The sequence below is a fragment of the Chinchilla lanigera genome, unplaced genomic scaffold, assembly GCF_000276665.1.
Source record: "Chinchilla lanigera isolate Chin_1 unplaced genomic scaffold, ChiLan1.0 scaffold00014, whole genome shotgun sequence".
NCBI classification, from domain to species: domain Eukaryota; kingdom Metazoa; phylum Chordata; class Mammalia; order Rodentia; family Chinchillidae; genus Chinchilla; species Chinchilla lanigera.
In genome coordinates, this window is record NW_004955415.1 from 24,748,438 (window position 1) to 24,768,738 (window position 20,301).

The 20,301-nt window shown below is 38.7% G+C and overlaps 1 protein-coding gene across 4 annotated transcripts in view; it reads left to right on the forward strand.

The window, feature by feature from the left end:
* The window catches only part of Macrod2 (MACRO domain containing 2), a 1,840,776-nt gene that overhangs the window by 1,350,029 nt on the left and 470,446 nt on the right, over window positions 1–20,301 (forward strand). For all 4 annotated transcript variants that reach the window (XM_005380889.2, XM_013512283.1, XM_005380890.2 and 1 more), the window contains one exon: window positions 6,139–6,212. In XM_005380889.2, coding sequence (XP_005380946.1) covers window positions 6,139–6,212 — 74 coding nt within the window. The remainder of the gene's footprint in view (window positions 1–6,138; window positions 6,213–20,301) is intronic.

Here is a 20,301-nt window from a genome sequence, read left to right on the forward strand (position 1 = left end):
AACTTTCACATGGTTCTGGTCAGGGTGTAGATTGGCACAGCTACCTTGGAAAATTGGCAGATTTTTTTCCAGCATCAAGGAAACATATAAACCAGCAGCTCAATTCCTGGGCCTACCCTCAACAGAAATAAGTGCTTATTTTGAACAAAACATGTATGGGCATGTTCATGGCAGCTTTATTCATAATTCTCCCAAACTAGAAATTATTGCATTGCCCTTCCATATTAGAATGAATAAACAAATCATGCTATATTCCTATCATGGAATGCAGTACTATGCTGAGTGATCTATATATACACATATAGATATATAACAGTTTAGCAGTGTGAAAGTAAATAAGAAATTATTTATATGTAGTATAAGTCAGTCTCCACATTTACAAGATGCAATTTTAATAACCCATTCTAGTGAGTAGGACACTAAGCTTGGGAATGCCAGCTAATGCACAGATCCCTGCACACCTGGGTACACACACACATAATTCCCTGCATGCGTGGCCCTCCATTATTAATGGCTTGTTCAGCCTCATTGCCGCTCATACTTGCAAGAGATTTTCTATGTCATCTAATTCAGTGATGCATCGGAAGCCTCTCTGCTGCTTTCTCCCTGGGGAGCCAGTCTGCTATTGTGAACAAAGGTCCCCTGGTGACTTGAATACACTGTGACCTCCTAAGGCAGGCTTTGCTTCATTGGGAGGCCATCTTTGGGCTAAAATCTCTCCTTCCCTATTCATTAGTCTTATTAGTAACCCTTAGGGACTCACAGTCAAGTGGACAAAGAATTGTCCTGTTGCTGTTTGCCCTGTACATTATGCTTCATCTTGGACGTACATGCCCACAGAAGGATACCTATTTTAGGGGATATTTGTCATATTTTTTTCCCTTTTTTTATTAATCACAGAGTATCTTCCCACCAGGAGCTATGTTTTCTCCTGTGCATCTTTATAATGTTTTGTTTCTCATGGATAAAATATGCTGTAGATACAATTTATGAGTGCCTTCTCAGTTTCCCTCCATCCTCATCAAGCTTTAAGGATGGATACCCATGTGCTCCCAGTGGTCAGCCTTCTTCTGTTAATGCAAGTTCCTCAAGTCCATATTCCACTCATTCATTCAACAGATGTTTAGCATCTTCTGTGCACCAGTAATATTTTAGGTATTCAGTGATTTGCAAAGAGAGGGGTGTTGTCTGCCTTCTTAGGGTTTTCACTGTATTATTGCTTGCATATTTACATAAACAAATGTAGAATCTGTGCTGAATTTGTGGTGTTATGAAAGCATAACATAGGGTATCATAAATGTCAGGGAAGTCTTCACTGGATAAGTGATAACTGAGAAGAGAACAAATAAAAGCAAACATAAGCTAGGAAAGGGGAATGGAAATGTCATTTCAGGAAGAAGAAATGGCATGAGCAATGCCTTCAAGCAGGAGGAGTAAAGGGAACATAAAGCATTTGAAACAGAGAGAGAAGCCGGTGAAGTTGGAGTGGAAATAAAGGGTGAGCTGAGTCTAGCAAAACAGGAAAAAGCCAAACAATTCAGGAGAGAAATGTTGACATTAATTTGGGGAGTGGTCCAAGAATAGAGTAAGCTTTAAATACTTGGGAAAGTCATTTCTTGGAAAGTAACTGAACAAACTAAATTGAAAAGCACGTTTTAGAGAACTTTGCTTAGGGTAGTAACCTTGGATTGGAAGTGTTACATAAAAGGCCAGTGTGTGATCTAAGCTGGAGGTGGCTCAGTCAGAATGGAAGAGGTTGCTGTTAAAGATGAGCAGGTCAAGGAACTGGCAGCCAGGTGTCATGTGAGTCATCCCCTTATGTTGAAACCACCCAGTGATATGACAGTTCTCGAGGTTATGATGAAAACCATAACTCAGTGCCAGAAGCTTTGATGAATGTGAGAAAGTGACCAGAAGGTCACACATAGCTGAGAACTGACCATAGTTGCCATGGTTCTATAAGAATTTGTATAATTTCTCTGTAGGAAATTATATCGGCTAATGGTGAATATTAATGCAGTTGGTCATTTGCAACTGAGCCTGATTATTGTATTCATTTGATTTATATATCCATTATTCTTATATTTTGAATAATTACTAGACACACCTAAAATTAGAGAATTTCATGGGAAGAGAATAAGCAAGTCTGGAAAGATCCCATGGGACCACTGAAATGGGTAATGCTAAGTTAGGTTCTTGTGTTTATTCCATAGGAGCTGGCATATCAATAAAGTCACCACTGCTTTGCCTAAGATTGTAATGTTACGATAACTATACTTTAGGAAGAGTCACTTGGAAGTGTGCTGGAGAGATTAGAGAAAGCATGGAAGACCACAGGAGGACAATTAAAGGTCAACTATAGCTGTCTAGGTGAGGGCCCATCAGACCTTGAATGAGATCCAAGGCCAAGGAAGGTATAAATATTTCAAAGGGACAATGTAAAGTTTAGGACTCAATTACTAGCAGGAAAACTACTCAAATACAGCAGTGAGTAGGAGGGAGGTATGGCCATAACAAGCAGAAAGCACCAAGCTGGGAGGTGTGAGGTTTGTTCTGAGGAAGGATACATTTTGCATTTTGTGCTGGAGCACATCAAGGGGAGGGTGACCATAAATGTAAGTATTACACTCTCTAAAGGGGTGGACTGAAAAGACCTGCTGTGGCTCACTCCTTCACAGCACGTGCCTATCCTGGCTGCCTCCTTCCTCTATGAAGCCAACTGGTACTCATGCTTTCTTCTCACCTTCCCTCTCCCCACTATTTCCATTGTCCCCTTACTGTGCACTATTTACATCTGAGGACTGGGTCCCCTCAGTTCCCCATTTTGCATCTCCTTCTCAAGCTTTCGGCCATTTCACGGTGGGCTCCACCCCTCTCTCTCACTGAGCTGCCCTTGTCTTCAGCCCAGCTGGCCACCTCAATGCACGTGCATGCTGTCTTATGGCTGCCATTTTTGCTTACGTACCTCCTTGGTCAAACTTTGGGGTTTTAGAGGGCAGGGACTCACTAAGAGTGTCTGCATAGTCAGTCTTCTTGGGGAGTATCCTAATAATTTGTTTAATGAATTAAATATTGTTTAATTGACAGTTTATAAGCTAATTTTAAGGGCCTTATACTTTGAAGCATTCATTTACAGAGTGTGAACACTATTAAACAATCACAGCAATCCATAATCACAAAGGTTGAGGATGGGTTTATAAAGGTTGAAGAACTTGTACACATTTTTCCATATCATAGTGGTGCTCTCTGATTTATAAATTATAGGTAAAAATTGGCCCTGCTTAATTTTGTCATTTCTTAAAGAACTTTCTAGTGAAGACTATAGAAATCTAATCAGAAAAGCAACAATTATTCCTGGAAATGGGAGAATACTCTTGCTCCTCTTCTCTCACAGATTTTCTCTGAAAGCTTACTGATATCTTGAACCATCAGTATGAACTACTGCTCTGTGTATTTGCCCTCCAAACCTGAGTCTTTAAATCTCAGGTCTCTGCATCAACAAGCCATCAACAATTCTCTGTCTTCCTGATCTACATAGACAATATACGAGTACTGTGCTCTCTGGAAGACATCCTTATAAACATGCCAGTAGATGTTAATAGGACTGGCTAGTGTACAGTGTAGATTAAGAGGAAGGCTGTGGTTAGGATGTTGGGAACAATATATGTTCTTTGGATGCTGCCCCTACAAAACAGATCCAGAGTACTGTAGGCAGCTAAGTTAGACAGGAATTAACATACAGCCAGAAAGGAACTGGGCTCTCAAGGAAGTCAACACACAAATAAAGATATCAGAATTGTGACTGGAGGTGCATCTGAAGAAGACCAACCCGCAAGATAAAAATACAATGGCCAGGCCTACCAGCCTCTCTAAGGTATAAATAGTAACCTGATATTATAGTGTAATTAGCACAACTTGGTCCAATAAGTCTAAATAGGCATCAGTAACCCAGGTGGGAGACTAGAGCATCTGGACTCATTCTCAAAAATACCTTTGTTCCGTCTATGTACCCTTACTACATGACTCATTTTTCTATTGGATCAGTATTATCTGAGCAGCTATCCTTGTAATTCTATAGGTTGATTGTAGTTTGACCCACATTGTACCCACATTGTGAATTTGCTTATAAATTACTCCTAACAAAGGATCTTGGTGGCCACCTATTCAGGAAACTTCCTGATAATCCAGGAGCTATTCTTCTCGCCTTGTTTCCAATAAAACTTTCTTAACTTCCTTTGGCTCTCAGCTTCATTCCTTGATGTCTTGGAATCACAAATTCAGCACATTTGACATCCAACAGGCTCATAGCTATATTTCTCCCACATCAAGAAGCACATTGGTCAAATAAGTAGAAGACATAGAAAAAGATAGTGTTGCAGAGTTCAGGAGAAGAACCTAGAAATCCAGAGACAGAAAGGAATAATGGTCATCAGGGGTGGTGGAATGGAAGGTTGGGTGTGTTAATAGGCAGAGAATTCCTTTTGAAGGTGATGAAAATATTGTTGAATTAGCGATGATGGCTGAACAACTTCATAGACATATTAAGAACCACTGAATAACAAAAAGTAAACTGCAGAAAAAGAAAAACTGAAGGGGGAAGAGATTTTGAAGCATGAAAATCCAGTTAAGTGCATCTAACACCACTTAGTTTGAAGACTGAAGGGTGATAGGATTTGGCGATTAAGCAAGCAGTGGTGCACTTAAAGAGAGTGATTTCAGTAAAATAGTCCCTTACATCTCTTCTTTCTTCCTCATACATATAAAACTTATAGGATTATTCCCTCATCTATTTCTATCTTTATTGACAGAATATGTAATGATTCTTCAGGTCTAAAAGTGTGTTCAGCTTATGTAAGATTAAAAAGACATCTGGATGTGTTTTAGAAATTCTGAATATGTGTACTCATATTTCTCACTGGGAGGAAGCTTAAGTCTGTTATTCTTTCTGCCCTTGTAAAATCAAACCCATTATGCATGATCAGTTTAGTTTATGTGGTCTTACTCCAAATGTCACCTGCAGCGTCCCTAAATGGAGCAGAAGTTGTTTACTTGGACTGCTGTGATTAGCATTCTGTGATGTTGCCATTTAGCATACAAAGGGTATAAGTTCCCTAAAGGGGTGTACCAGGAATGAGTAAAATATATGATAAATGTTTAAATTTTAAAACATTGTTATGGTGAAAGATTAATTATCATTATTCCGCATCAAAATATTCCCCCTTGCTTTCTATTCACTCATGCCATCATCTTGCCACTTTTTGAAGCAGTTCTGTAGGTCCTCTGTCATGAGTGCCTTCAGTGATAAAAATGATAAACCTTCAATGAATTGTGCAATTGAGCGCCATCCAACAGAAAGGTAGGCTTGTGAAAAACATTACAGTGTCTCCTCATTCACCTTATTCACCAGATCTACCACTGTGTGATGAATGGCTCATCTCCAAAGTCAAAATGACCATGAAAAAATGTTTGGAACCAATTCAAGAAGTCAAAGCAGCCATCACAGCACAACTAAAGACACAAAAGAGGGCTTCAAAAACTGCTTTGGAAAATGGCAAGACCCATGGGATCAGTGTGTTCATAGTGAGGAACAGCATTTTGAGGGAGATAAATGGCAATGCGTCCTTTACTCTAATAAATTTTCAGAATTTTGCACACTACTGTGTTTTTCTACCACCCCTTGTACTATTGCCTTGCCTCCTGACAGCCCATTGATGGAGTACCGAGCCTGTGACCGACAACCAAACACACATCTTCTCTGACCCACATTTCCTTGGTTCTCAAAAGGGGTAATAAGGAGGTAACACACCTGAATTTGAGCACCACTTATGAGAAAAACACATGAAAGTTCTGTGTAAACTATGAAACAAACATAAATAAATTTAATTAATATTATTATTAAATAGCTAGTACATCCTTTGTTTTTACTCTAAATTGTTGTAGGACTCCCCTTTTAATGTCATGTGCAGAGAATCACAGGTTTTCCCCTCCTGCATGGCTTACTAAGGCCTGCCTTGCTCAGGACTCACTGGTTGAAGTGAACATAATTTTATAGAAAAAACTCCATTCACATATCATGACTCAATTCTCTATTGCCTTCTTCATTCTTTGTTCATTTCTTATCTTCTACTCTTAACTTAGGTTTTCCGAATGAGCCTGCTGCAGTCATTGCCCTCGGCACCATTAAGGAATGGCTGGCCAAGAATCACCAGGAGGTAAGAGAGACAGCACAATCAGCATTCTAGACGGTGTAATGTGATCCTCAGTTTCTAAAAGAAATCAGCAGAGAATTCCCACAACTATCAACTGTACTTAGTCATTGGGTCAAAGTTCGCTGACCATTCTTCATTGGGTTATATGGGTGATTATATATCTTCCTGTAATCAATCAAGTCATAAATATATTGATTGATTTGATGGTAGACACAAACAAAATAATCAGATTCATTTAGTTATAATCTCATTTTCACCTTGTTGGCTAGTATGGGTTGTATGTATGGAAGCAAGTCATAGGATGGATTTCATTAGGAATAATAGCTCTTCCTGTGTTATTTTCCTTAAAGAGTTGTTTTTGCTCATGGGGGATTTCTATTGGACAGTAATCTTTTTGGTATTCTACAGTATATTTATTGATGACTAATCACTTCGCTAAAGTGACTCCCGAGTGTGATTGGAGTAAGTTTGGATGATTGACAGCTCAATTGTTATGACCAGGAATTTTTCATGCAACTAAATGCTTCCACCAGAGTGTTCAGCATGCTCCCTATCTGCGTATTTGCTAAGATATTTTGGATATATTCAATGACTAAAAGAAAACTACTCCAGTAAGCAAAGCAGCAAATAACTAGAGGCTATAGAGCTTTAAGTGTCAGAGGTATGTGAATTTATATATTATAGCAGCAAGCGGTTTTCAGACAAGGCACAATCTTGGCATTTTCCTTCTGCTTTTGATTTATTTTTCCTCCTTGAATAGCAACGTAAAGGCACTATGAATAATTTGTTTCATTTTATGATGGATTATGAGTTTGGCTTCTTTGGGGGAGTGAGAGATGGATTATTTGGAAATGGTTGGTTATGGAAACAGGTCGTGGATATTCTTAATGAGAGAGATCTTGTGCTTTTGTGAGTTTAAAGAGAATAACAGTGACATTTTCTAATTATTGCACTTTTAACATTTCTTAACCAGATATATACATTGCCAATCTCAAGTGGAAGTGGACCTTATAAAGCATGTATTTACCATGAGTTATTTTATGTTTACAGAAACTTTATGAAAGTTTTGAGATAGGCATTATTATTCTCTTCCACATTCAGCATCAAATGGCATATTCAAGAATGGAAAATCACAGGACAAGAGTCTGATCCAGTTCTCAGGACTCCAAAACCATTCCTAAATAGACTGCCCTGAGGCCAGGGAGAAAATTTCACTTCCTTTGAAATATAATTATTTTTAATATATCTCTTTATTATAGCAAGTACTCCTCACCTGGACCATCTGCTTTGCAAAGGATAGCATGTTTCATGAGTAAAAACTTATAACTGTGCAAGTATATTCGTGCATATCTATCATTTTCACTGACTAGTAATCCAGGGATGGGGCCATTGGAGGAAGTTCATCTGAGTCATCTTGACAGGTGATAGAAGTATACATAAACACTTGTCACTGAAGAGAGATTGACAAAGACTATATTGCATCTACAGCTCACTGACAAATTCTACTGATGCATTATCTCTACTTAGGCTACTCAGAAAATTATTTTCCTTAGAAATTTCTTGGCCTTGCATTTTCCTACATAGTTCACCTGCAACCTTGTCTTTCAGTCCATTTTTTTTGGTTGTTTTCATATTCTTTGCTTGTATATTTCTTTGGTCCATTATAGAAAATTCAGATAATTTGAATTGAGAAACATAGGTTAGTTACTGCAACTTTAAGCATGTCCTATGCCAATTCTCTTTAAAAAGATTCCTATTTCAGTGTGCACGTACTAGTTTGAACAAATTAAATTGAACACATCAAATTTTACTAAATAAATGCATTATAAGTGGTACATCATAGATATAAAATTATACAAATTGAGTATCTAGTGTTTTGATTTATTTCTTGCTCTGTAAAGTAAAAGACTGATGAAAGAATATTGCTTCTGATTCAGTTGTTTCTTCATTGTAGAATTGTGTTTTGACATTGTGATTGTTTCAGCTACCTATTCATTAATTCTCTCACTTGATAAATATTTATTGTATCTCACTAAACACCAAGCACTTTTTATACACCAGGGACAGAGCATTTTAAAAAAAATGCCTGCTTTATGATATTCATTGTCTAGAAAGACAGACACAAGTTAGTAAATAATAAAACAAGAGAGTTCAAAATGTGCTTTAAAGAATAAAACAAGGTAACTGCATATGAGTTGTTGGGGGATGTGGCTTTGGAGAATGTAGAGACTGCTCTGTGGACTCCATCTTCAAAGAAAGATTTGTGTAGGGATTTGTGTAGGGACAAGCTACATAGAGGTCCTGAGGTAGAATATCTTTCACGGTGAGAGTCAAAGAGGAAAACCCTGAAGGAAAGTGAGCCTATCCTTTGCACGCAACGGTAAGACAGTCACTGTGATTGGAGCAGAGAGATAAAAGAAGAGTAAGAGAAAAATTTGGAGAGAGCAGCGGAGGTCAGATTCCAGTGTAAGGTCTTGTGGTTCATAGAAAGACATTACATTTCACTCTAAGGCTAATGGAAAGTTTTTGCAGGGTTTTGCAAAGGGAGTAACATGCTCTATTTCACCTTTGAGAAACGAGCTTAGCTACTCCTTGGAAAATGGCCTTTAGAGATATCAGGGCAGGAGAGGGAAGACTGATTAAGAGGTTTCTGCAGTAAATCAGCCTAAAGACAAGAGACAGCTTCAGAATAGAGTGATGGTAGCAAAAGAGGTAACAAGCACGAGGTCCAGAAGACACTTTGAAATAGAGCTAAGAGGACTTGAAGGGGTTTTCAGATAGGGTAGACTAACTTATCCCGCATCTACAAAAAACCTCCAAGTCTCAGTGTCATAAGGTAGCCAAGGTGTATGTGTTGCTCATAGTATTGATATATTTTGAGTCAATAGAGTACTGTGGCTTAGTCAGGAGCCCAGGATGACTCATAGTTCACCCTGTGAAATATCAGTCACATGACAGGAAAACGGTTTCTTATAGCAATGCTTCCATGAAGGAATAGAATAATTTTTCCTCACACTTCATTGTCCAGAGAAAGACATATATAAGGACTAAGTCCCAGGAGTCAAGAAAATGCTTTTTTTGTATATGTTCAGAATACAGCAAACTTAATACCAGCAAAACCTTATATTATCTATTCTACACTGAAATCAGAAGTGATGAAACAGAAGTCAAGAATGAAGACTGAGGGCAGGGGATATAGCTCAGTGGCACAAATGCCTGCCTGGCAAGCACAAGGTTCTGAGTTCCATTCCTGGTACCAAAAAAACCACCCCAAAACAATGGCAACTGAGTTTTTGGCTCAGACATGCAGGTGCATTTTGATGCATTTACTAGCTGGAAGAAAAATTAGTATAGAAGCATGTTTATATGAAAAATAAACAGAAAACTAGAACTGTGTTAAGTCTGAGATTAGCTTAGATATCCAATGAATGTTTCAAAAGGATAAATTGGCTATTTTTAGTCTGAAGAAAAATGTAGGAAAGAAAGACATCGTGAAATTGAACAAATCACCAAAACATTAACTGAAATTTGAGATTCCTTGAAAAAAGTAGAAATATACCCAAGCCAGCTTAGGAGAATATGTTGCAGAGGTGAGCAGTGTGAAAAACAAAAATCTTAAAGTTCAAGGGTTAAACCTAGATCGAGATTTCCTAATTTAATTCTATGCAGTTTCTTAAGTGACTTGAATCCCATACTATAAATCCAACGAGGAACAAAGTATCTCCTTTTCATTTCTTCTCACTCTCTCTTTCCCTCCGTTTCCCATATGATGAGTTCATTATTATTATTAATTTTTTTGCACATTATCTTCTGTGCATACACATGACTCCATCATGACTCTGCCTGTCCATTCATGAGTCAGTCAGCACTATTTGAGGAAAGGCCAGCTTTCACTTCAGCAGGTAAGGCTGTATCTTCTGGAACCCTTAGCTGATTGGGTCCCCTGAAATTTTCCTTTTAAAAATAAGAATTATATGATGTGATTCTCCCTTAAGTGGCATATTCCTTTACCACGTAAGTATGTAATTCAGTGGGGCACGTTTTCTTAATGTTTGCCTGTCACACATCATAAATAATTGAGGATTTTGCATAATTAGTGAGCTTTCACATTTCACCATTTATTTACCCTCTAGTTTCTAAACCATCAGGAATGGATCATTTTCCCCTCATCACAATAGTTGACTTGATTCTGTATAATTTCAAAAGCTACTGCCAGCTGGTGAGGCTGGACATTTCCACAATCAGAGAGTCCTGCCTGGAGTGCTTAGGTCTAGTGGACAGAAGTAGGAAAACCATCTCCTGTTGTTCATTACTCACATGTCTAATTTGCCCAAAGTCTGAACTGCTGGGGAACTGCAGTCACTACACTTTTAACAGGACTCAGGAAGTTGAGGGACAGAGCCCAGCTGAATAAATCATACAGGTGGGTCCAGTGACAGTGGTTCCAGGGGAAAAGATAAAGCAGTATTTCAACAGTAACTAGAATTTTAGGATAGAATTGAGGTGCAAAACTGATGTGTCAAAACAAAAGAGTATAAGGACTTCTGAATAGAAAAGTTAAAAATACATAAAAGAATTTTCAGTGCTGAGAAATGAATTATTGCTGAGAAGATCAGCTGGATGAATTACCTCACAACACAGGACAAAAATACAAGGAAATGTATATCTTGACTGAAGAGATGAGGTAAGCGAAACCTAAGGATCAAGCATGAAGTAGTCAAGAGTTGAAGATTATTCACTGGCATTTTTAGTTAAATTAAGTGTTGAGAACTTCTAAGTTCAGAAAACCAAAAGAAAAGAATGTCAGTTGATTATAGAAAAAGTGACAGCACGTAAAATGATAACCTTTTCACAAGTGCCCCGTTTCTCTCAAGTAGTAATTTACTGCAGAGATTAGGGAGCAACATAAGGGACCACTATGGAAATGAGCAGTGGAAGTGTAGCCCAGACTCCTGACTTGGAGTGGCTGCTCTGTGTTATCATACACAGTTTCGTGCATTCCTCATTTTTCACGCGGTCTAAGAATAATCACTTCATGTGAAATAGTGATTTCCTCACTCTGCTGCTCTGTGACACCTTGTTCTTGTCTGGAATTTGGCCTAAGAAATGTTTTTACAGTGTCTGGCCTATTGTTCTTCCCTAGGACTCCTGTGGCATTGGTTATCAGTCTCTGGGGCAATGGAAATACTTGTCTTTTTTTTTTTTCCATAGAAAGCAGAAGAAGGCTGGGGAATATAGCTCAGTGGCACAGCGCTTGCCTGGTAAGCGTTGTCCTGAGTTTGATTCCTTGTACAAATAAATAAACAAACAAACAAACAAATAAATAAATAAAGGAGAAGAACAAGATGTCTTCCACTCTTAAAAGCTACAGATGCTCAGATACTGTGATATTTCCAAGTCATGGAGAGTACACTCCACATTTCAAATTTTCCAAGGGAATAAACATCCCACAGCATGTGATATTTGTATTAAGTCTTCTTGGAAGTACTCTCAGAGGACAAGATATCGAGGATAAAGATTCTGAGCTGGAAGACCAGTAGCTTTCCAGGGAGCTTTAAAAAGTGGAAACCTAAATCAGGGCATAGTTCTATAGCAAAGAAAAACTTACCCCTCCCCCAGTTACCTCACAAGTTATAAAACGGTAAATGGACAGGTGTGTGGCACTTGAGGAGGTTCTGATTAAAGCTGTGGCTATTCAACCGCTGGAGAGGACACCAAAGTTCACCAAAGGCCAGGTTCTGGCTTCACGTCTGTAGACTGCCAAGGATGAAACCTTTCCCATTCAGCTGCTGTGTTGGAATTCCCTAACTTCCTCTCTCATTCCAACACCTCTCTACCCGACTTCAGATCTTGCTCTTCTGGATTGGGAACAGTTCAGTGGAGGGAACCTTTGCCTCATCTTTGAAAGCTCATAATGAGCACCTAGCTAGACTTGAAAATCTTTGGCAGAGATAAACTCCAGCTCAGAATTGTCAAAGCCTGTATCAATTTTCTTCTATGTTGGAGGGAGGTAGTTTTTTTTCTCATTGCTTTCTGACATGGGTCTCTGCCTGATGTGTAATTTCTTTTAAGTATGTTTTTAGCACAACAAGATTTTGTTCAAATGTTAAATACCAGCTACTTGTCATTTCAATGGTTTACTCTGTGCCTTCTAAGGAAACACTACACCTGTGCTATTGCTACTTGTCACTTTGCGTAATGTGCCTACAGATGCAGCCATGTGCGCTGAGAGTCTGCATCTATGTGCATCTGCACCACTCTGAGGCAGATCTACCACAGGGACTTATATGGAGCTGAGGGCCCCGATCTTGCACAGTGTCACCTAGAACTCAAGGTCTATTGACGGTAGTCAAAGTACTAACTTGGTTTTGAGCTCTTCATCGTGATCTTTTGGAGGTGAACTCATCAGTTTCTACTGAGTGGAAGCAGATAGCACTGTGGCTCTCCCCTGCCTTCCAACACTAGGATACAAAACCTAAAAATCACTGTAAATATTGAACAGATTTCTCTACTCCAGAAAACAAAGTTAGGAATCCACTGAAGAAATAAGCTATCAGCATCCTGAGAGGTTCATTTGCTGCTCCTGTGATAATTTGATAAGGTCAGAGACATAGCCACTTGTTTCCTCATTACAGATCACAAAGGGGCCATTGCACTGTAGCTTCTGGTGCCAACATATGCAGTGTTAGAAACTGTCACTTTTGTTTTAGAATCACATTATGAATCATCAAAAAAAAAACACAAAACCCGGTGTGGGGCCTGCTGTATGTCACTGACATCATATGCCTTAGAATCTTTGTGGTTCTTAAAAAGGGGATTTAAATGAAACGTGAAATGATGCTTATATTTATGATGGGAAAATTATATCCTTCACACCACGCTCCCATTCCTGTAGACACTTATTTACAGAAACACAAAACAAGCGTAATATGCCATCCTCCAATTACACACAATGCAGAGATATGGTTCACAGTCAGAGGTTCAGAAGCAGCAGATGAGGTCCTTGGTGTTCTCCTCTGGGAATGTCTGTTTATGCCAACAAACATCATTATGTATCTATACAAGCCTTAGTTTTTGGTGTACTCCCAGGTTAAAATATTTGTGTTTGGAGAAATAAATCCAATCTCTGAATTATTCACATCTTGTGCAAGACTGTGGTTATGGTAATAATCATCATCATCCTAATATGTTTCTATAAAAATGTATCCTTTGACTAGTTCAAGCATGATATTTAGGTGGGGACCATGATGCTCATAGGCTGTGACATAATTGAAGAAAATGATTCCCAGGCTTTGCAGCTATGCCATATTGCTTTCATTCTTCCAAAGCTCCAATGAGTTGCAAACATTTTACATTTCCTCGTCCCCCATCTTTATTTCTTTCTATTCTTTTTCTTTCTTCCTTACTCCCCTCCTCCCTTCTTCCCTTCTTTACTTGCTTCCTCATCCTCACACACTATAGCCCTCATTTTCAGTCTGTCATTGTTGAGATTCATGATAAGAAGCTACACTGATGGTCAGAAGCCAAATTTCTCTGTCTTATTGTAAATTCACATTGTTAGAGCTAAGCCCCAAGCAAGCTTCCCTCCTCCTAGTAGGAGTCCACCAGTGTTGGGGTTACCACACGCTTTCCCATGTTGGAGATTGCCAACAGGACAAATCCACTTACTCTTTCAGCACTGTACCCCATTAGCAGCTACTCTCACCAGGCATGCCAGTGGCCTTGGACCTAGAAATACAATAAGAACCCAGTTATGTTGCTTCTATGTTCCATAACCATAATACAAGGGATAAGACAGCTTTGTTGCTTCCTTTTGTGAGCCCATTGCCAGTTAAGATGAGTGCCTAGGATGGGGAAGATTTTAACATATATGTAGTTTTCCCTCTGTCCTGTTCTTAGCCTTAGCTTGTTAAAGCCTAATGAATTTTTCTTACCCAGTAGGGTACATGTAGATATCAAGGCCCCAGGTTACTCTAGCCAAACAACCTATGGTGCTGAGGAAGTGGAAAGGCAGGGGAACAGAGGCAGAGAATTAGACTAGGAGAGGTTGTTGACTTCCACACTTATATGTGGAAGTCACATGTCTTGCTTTGCTGACCTTCATAATCCAACACGGTGTCCATTGTGACCCTGTTACTTCTGATAAGCAGAATACAGTGCCAGGCAGTGCAGAGAGAACCTGATGAGCATACTATGTTAGGGAATGGGATTATGTTTCAATGGATGTGGAAAATTCGCATACAATTCTGAGGCTTTTAGCAAGAGGTCTAGATGAAGAGAAGGCGCTAAAAGAACTGGAGAGGAAAGGGAAAGGAAGTTTATTTGCAGTGTTTGGCCCTCTAACATATGTCATTATATTTTCATAAATATTCCTCAAAGTAGGCATGTAAAACTAAAAAAAAGTTTTTTCCTAGTGCATGTTTGTAGTATGTTGTGATCTTATCCATTGTGGTGCACATATGTAACACATCTCAAATGCTTTTACTTCTCCTCCTCTCCCTCCACATCTCTATTTCTAAATCCCCCTTCCCTTCGTAAAAGATCTATCTTTCTCTTTCCTATTTTTTCTTTCATTTTAAAGAAGTGATGATTTACATTCAAGGGAAAGAAAAGTCTTAAAGCCAGCTTGTTGGGCATTTTTATGCACTTTAAATCTGTGGACCATGTTGATATTTCTAGGATTGAGCATCTTACCTAGACAGCTCCCATGGAAACAGGATCCCATGTAGGTTGATGAAGGCCTTTCATTTAAATTTCTTTGCCACCTAATATTGGAAAGGACAATGGTGGTGAAAATGAGAAATACATACATTGGAGCTCTGAGCTACCACACTCCCTGCCCTGTGAGCAGGGCTTCTGTTTGAGGAAGAAATTTTCTAGCAGTGTCCCAGATTGTGGGACAGCTGGGAGAGTCCTAGAGCCCATTCTTCAGGCTTAAGTGAAACATCAAAACTGAGGTGAAAGACATGGAATGCACACCCATTTTTAACAGTTTATTCTACCTCTTTCCAAATATCATTGCCATGGTGAACTACTTCTTTTCAATTATAAGTACTAATCTATATTAATTGTACAGATTAATGAAGTTCCCTGTGACATTTTCATATACATCTATATCATGTATTGATCCTATCCATCCACTTTTGTACACTCTTACCTCCTCCATTTCTTCCTCCTCTCCTTGCCTCCTCCCCAGCCCCTAATAGTTCCTTTTATACTTTCAGTGAACCACTGCTTTTGATGGAGTATTGACGTCCTTCAAATGTATAGGATTAGAAAAGTATTTGAGCATCACCCTCCTAAACAGTAAAATCAGTAAGATCACTTTTAAACATTCAGCCTTTCAATACTTCATGCAGGAGAAAAATAAAAAAATTAATAAATCAATCCATTAATTAATTAATTCATTTTCTGGTGGCACTAGCTTTTGTCTTTCTTCACTGTGGGCAGGAGGTTGGAAATACATATTTTAACAGAGACCAGTACTGCATAGAGATCAAGCAGAAGGAACATGAGGCAGATGAAGTAGAATCCATTTACAATTAAACTTCAGGGTTCATATTAAAAACTGGAAAAATGATTCTTCAGATGTCATAGAGTTGTGTGCAAGAGAAAATGGGTCCCTTCACAGACTTTGCCTTTGCTTTTGATGTCCATAAGACTATGGCATAAGACAATCTTTTTGATTGTCTAAGTTTCTCAGGTAACATAGGAAAGATCAAACAGTATTTTCAGGTGCTCTCTGTGTGTCTTAAACATGATCACCAACTCCTATATTGACATATCTTTAAAATTTATATTAACAACTGCAACACACTAGTGTAAGTGGAGAGGGCCCATGTTGATTTCCTATGAATGATTTCAAATGGATGATGGTTTCAAAATAGTCAACTTTTAAAGCTTGTTATGAAATTGAATGCACTGATTGTCCACATGATACAACATTTTCATGAATAGATAACAAACCTCTGAGAATATTGCTGCTTCTACATCAGAAACAAAGATAAGTGGAAACTTGTGCCTTTATTTTTGCATAGAGGAAAAAACCGTTTACCTTTCCCTGTACCTTAGTTGAGTAGGACTCATATACTATCTTGATTTAAGGAAAGATCATCAGATTTGTCACGGTTATCCAGCTCAACTCAAGAGAATAAAAAAGGCACTTTCCCATTCTATTCAAATTAAATGATTAAACAGCTGATGGGCAATGTTGTCAACCAGGACTTTGTTTTAGAAGGAACCTGTGACTAAAGCTAGACCATTTTTTCTCCAATCTCATTTGGGCAAATAAGTGGCTTCTATGGAAAGCTGACATCATTGGTACTCAGCATGGCAAGACATGCAAACAGTCCTGGCAAAACAACTGCTTCTCCATTTTCAGCTCAGCTGCAAACATACCAGAAGAAATTTAAAAGAGTATGCACCTATAGACATACAATATTAGAAGATGTCTTTGTGAGTCCACTCACAGAAGAGCTTACTAGCATGCTTCCCTCCTATCAGATTGTGCTAGCTTCATTTTATTCATGGGCTCCTGAGAAGTCCAAATCAAGGAGTTTTGGTCTTTTAGTGAGATTATTCTTTTGCACAAAGCAGAGAACAGAAGAATATTGGAGGATATATTTAGTTGATAAAGACAACTATGAAACAGCTCTGAGTAGGATTTAAAATTAATCAGTTGACTTTCTATGTTTGTTGTGAGTTGATCCCAGGCCTAGGAGATCAACTCCAACTTTTTGGCTGGAGATGGGCAATAGATTCTTAGTAAATGAGCATCTATAAGTCACAGGTCCCAGATGAGGCATGTAGTTGCCTGTGATGCCATGATACTTCAAAGGACAAGATAAGGTCACATCTGAGGACACCTGGTTCCAACCCCAATTAACTAGCTCTTGCCAAGAATGTTAACCTGAAGATAAAATAGCTCTCCTAATTAGCATAATTTACTACTTGGGGAAGTCTTTCTACTGACTCCCAAGGTCCTGCTCAGTTTCCTCACATGCTTTCCTCAATATTCCCTTCCTTTGTTTGAAAACCAAATAAATATGGGCCACCCAGAAAAGTTCTTTGTCTCAGCCCCCAGAGAATCTCTAATTCTGCTAGAGCATTTTGAATCCTAAGAAGTCTACACAAAAGATCTTCAGTCTTTTAGTGAGAAGATTATTCTTTTTATACAAAGCAGAGAGTAGAAGAATATTGAAGGATATATAGTTACAAATTCAAGTTGCTAAAATCTGGTTAGAAAGTTCATATCTGTGATCCTAGGTTTGAGGGAGTTGGGAAAAGAATTGAGAGATTCAGGACAACCCTGAAATATTGATTTGAGAGTGGTTCTACAGCAACAGTGAAGCTGTCTGGTATGTCAGCTGCTGCACATCGGGGCACTGGTGTGCAATGGTGGAGAGGTGCTGCATGCACATAGAGCCTCTGTTAGGGGTACTCTTTTAAAAGAGAAGGACACAAGGAGAAGGAGAGATTAACAGTGATGCCATTTGTCTTCAGTTCTGTAATAAACCTTTGCACAAGACATGTAAATAAACTCCACGACCAATTGGCCTGGAGTTTATTTACATGATTCTAAACTTTATGCTTCTGTGTGATGCTCATATGTGAAGACTTTTACTTGTTGCTTTTCGGATATTTGTCCTAAATATAAGCCCCAAATTACATATTTTTGTTCAATGGAGATTTAAAAAATCTCTTTCCAAAGCTGAGAAAAAACTGGGTTTACTGAACTTATTGAGAGATGCTGTGTCACTTTCTAACACAGGTTTTCCCAAATAACTTTAAAGAAAAATTTTCCCATGTGGAATTTTCACTTTATATGCCAACTTTAGAGCCTGAACATGGCATAGGAATAACTCAGCTGGATTTATTTTACAATCAATTTTGGCTGTTTCTAACCATCATACCTACCTTAGTCTGTACTGTACTTCCTACCTTGTCAGATACACTGCTAAAGTATTTTCCTGATACCCCAAGGGTTACTCTGCTTGTTGGTGAGATGCTCACCTGATAATAAAGTGGTTTGGGGCAATGTTACAACCATTCTTGACCAGCATCCTCATCTGTAAAGTAAGATGAATCATCTATGAAAACACTAAAACAAATACTGGGTGGTGTCCTAAATCTGCATCAAAATATTTGGGAGGATATCTTTACACACACACACACACACACACACACACACACACACACACACATTTGCTGTTGCTTGTTTTACTTTTTTGAGATGGAGTCTCACTGGCCTTGAACTCCCTATGTAGCCAGGTCTGGCCTAGAATTTGTATTCCTCCTGCTGTGCTCTCCTGATTTCTGGGATTATAGACATGTGCCACCTCAAGAGGCTCTCTTCCAATATTGTTAAAATTTCTCCAGCACTGGTTAGCTCAGTTGCTCTCAAGAATCTTCTAGCTAGAACACACTAACGTACAAGCTCACATTCATTCTCTTCAATGTAGGAAAGGCTATGGAAGGAAGAACTAAGAATACATTCCCTCTCCACAAGCTTGTGACAGGCCTTGTTAGCAGAAGGCTAAGGGTCTGGGGTCCGATGCACTGCCTAGATAGCACCAGAAGGTCACCACACACTGCTTACTAATGGATGAGTACCTACTTCTTCGCTCCTCTCAGCCCCTTTGACATAGGTCAAGAAATAAATGAGTTTGGTGATGCCTACATATAACAAATAACCTTAGCTCATATTAAATATCTGGAGGGGTGTGTCCTAAACAGCTTTTTGTGCCACCCTATATGTATGTACAAGGGGCCTTTTGCTTTCTTTAGGAAGCATTTTAGTGTACTTCCAATATTCCATTAGTAATAATCACCGTCTCCTAATATGTACTGAGATACCTTCATGCAAGTCATATATTGAGTAAGCTAGAAAAAGTCATTAACATATACAATTGAATTATTCTTTGAGTAGTAATTGTGGGCAGAATTTGGAATGGAACAAACAATGCTGCCTCTTAGATTTTGTGCAATTATATTGGTTCCTCAATAAAACATCTGAGAATAAAGTGCTCAGCCATGTGAAGCAAATTAATTCTCCCTGGACATGAAGGCACCCTTTTAGCAAGGTTACTGGAGAGCCTTTTCTGGTCATTACTCTGTTGTCCCTCATGGGACCATGTTTATACCACCCACCTGTGGATGGGCCCCCAGATGAAGACAAAGGTGTCACACACAATGTTTCCAGAATACCCTGCCACTGACACAGTTAAAATTTTTAAGGTATTAGACAATGAATCTCTATATTAAAATTCATGACTGTAAAATATCAACCATCTTAGTACTTTCTGCTGTTCAGAATTTTCTTCTGAAAACAATTGAAGTCTGATGGGGTGTGTGCTTGACAGTTCAAATTGAGCTACAAATGACCTGGGTGTGTTGCAGCGGAGCACAGGGCAGCTTAGGAATGTATTAAGTTGAGTAATCATCTCATATGTATTTCCCTGGGGTTCAGTGACATCTACAAAGTTCATTTTTCTAAGAAGTTTTTCTCTCTACAAATTTAAACTCAGGGGAAATAGGATCCATATGTTCCTGATTCATTTGCACTAACTCATCAAAACATTCTTTTCTTTATAAGTTATTAGATGTCTACAGAGGATTTTAACTCTTTTTTTATAAGTTCTCTTAAGCCTTTTTGTCTAGAGACAGGAAATGGCCATTTTCCAGGAGTAAGCAAACCCCCCAAATAGTCACATTCTATTCAGTAGGCAAAAGGAAAGGAAAATGAATTTTCTGTTTTTAAGTACAGTCAGCTAATGGTTTTCTTTAGAGAGTGGAGATAAATTTATTCTCTAAAATGTGTTATTAGACTTATTAAATGTGTAATTAAGGAAATTCTGTGAGGCGTTGCAGTAGGAATAGGATTTAAATCACTCACGCCCCCCATACACACACACACAGCTCATTGCTTTGAAACTCTGAGAGCTGTTGGTTTACCTAACAGCTTAGAGTCTTGAACTAAGTGAAATGTGAAACATCCTCAGTGTGCATAACAGAGGTTCTGTGTGCATGTGTATTTGTGTTTGTGTGTGTGTATGCCAGATAGACAGAGAGAGAGAGAGAGAGAGAGAGAGAG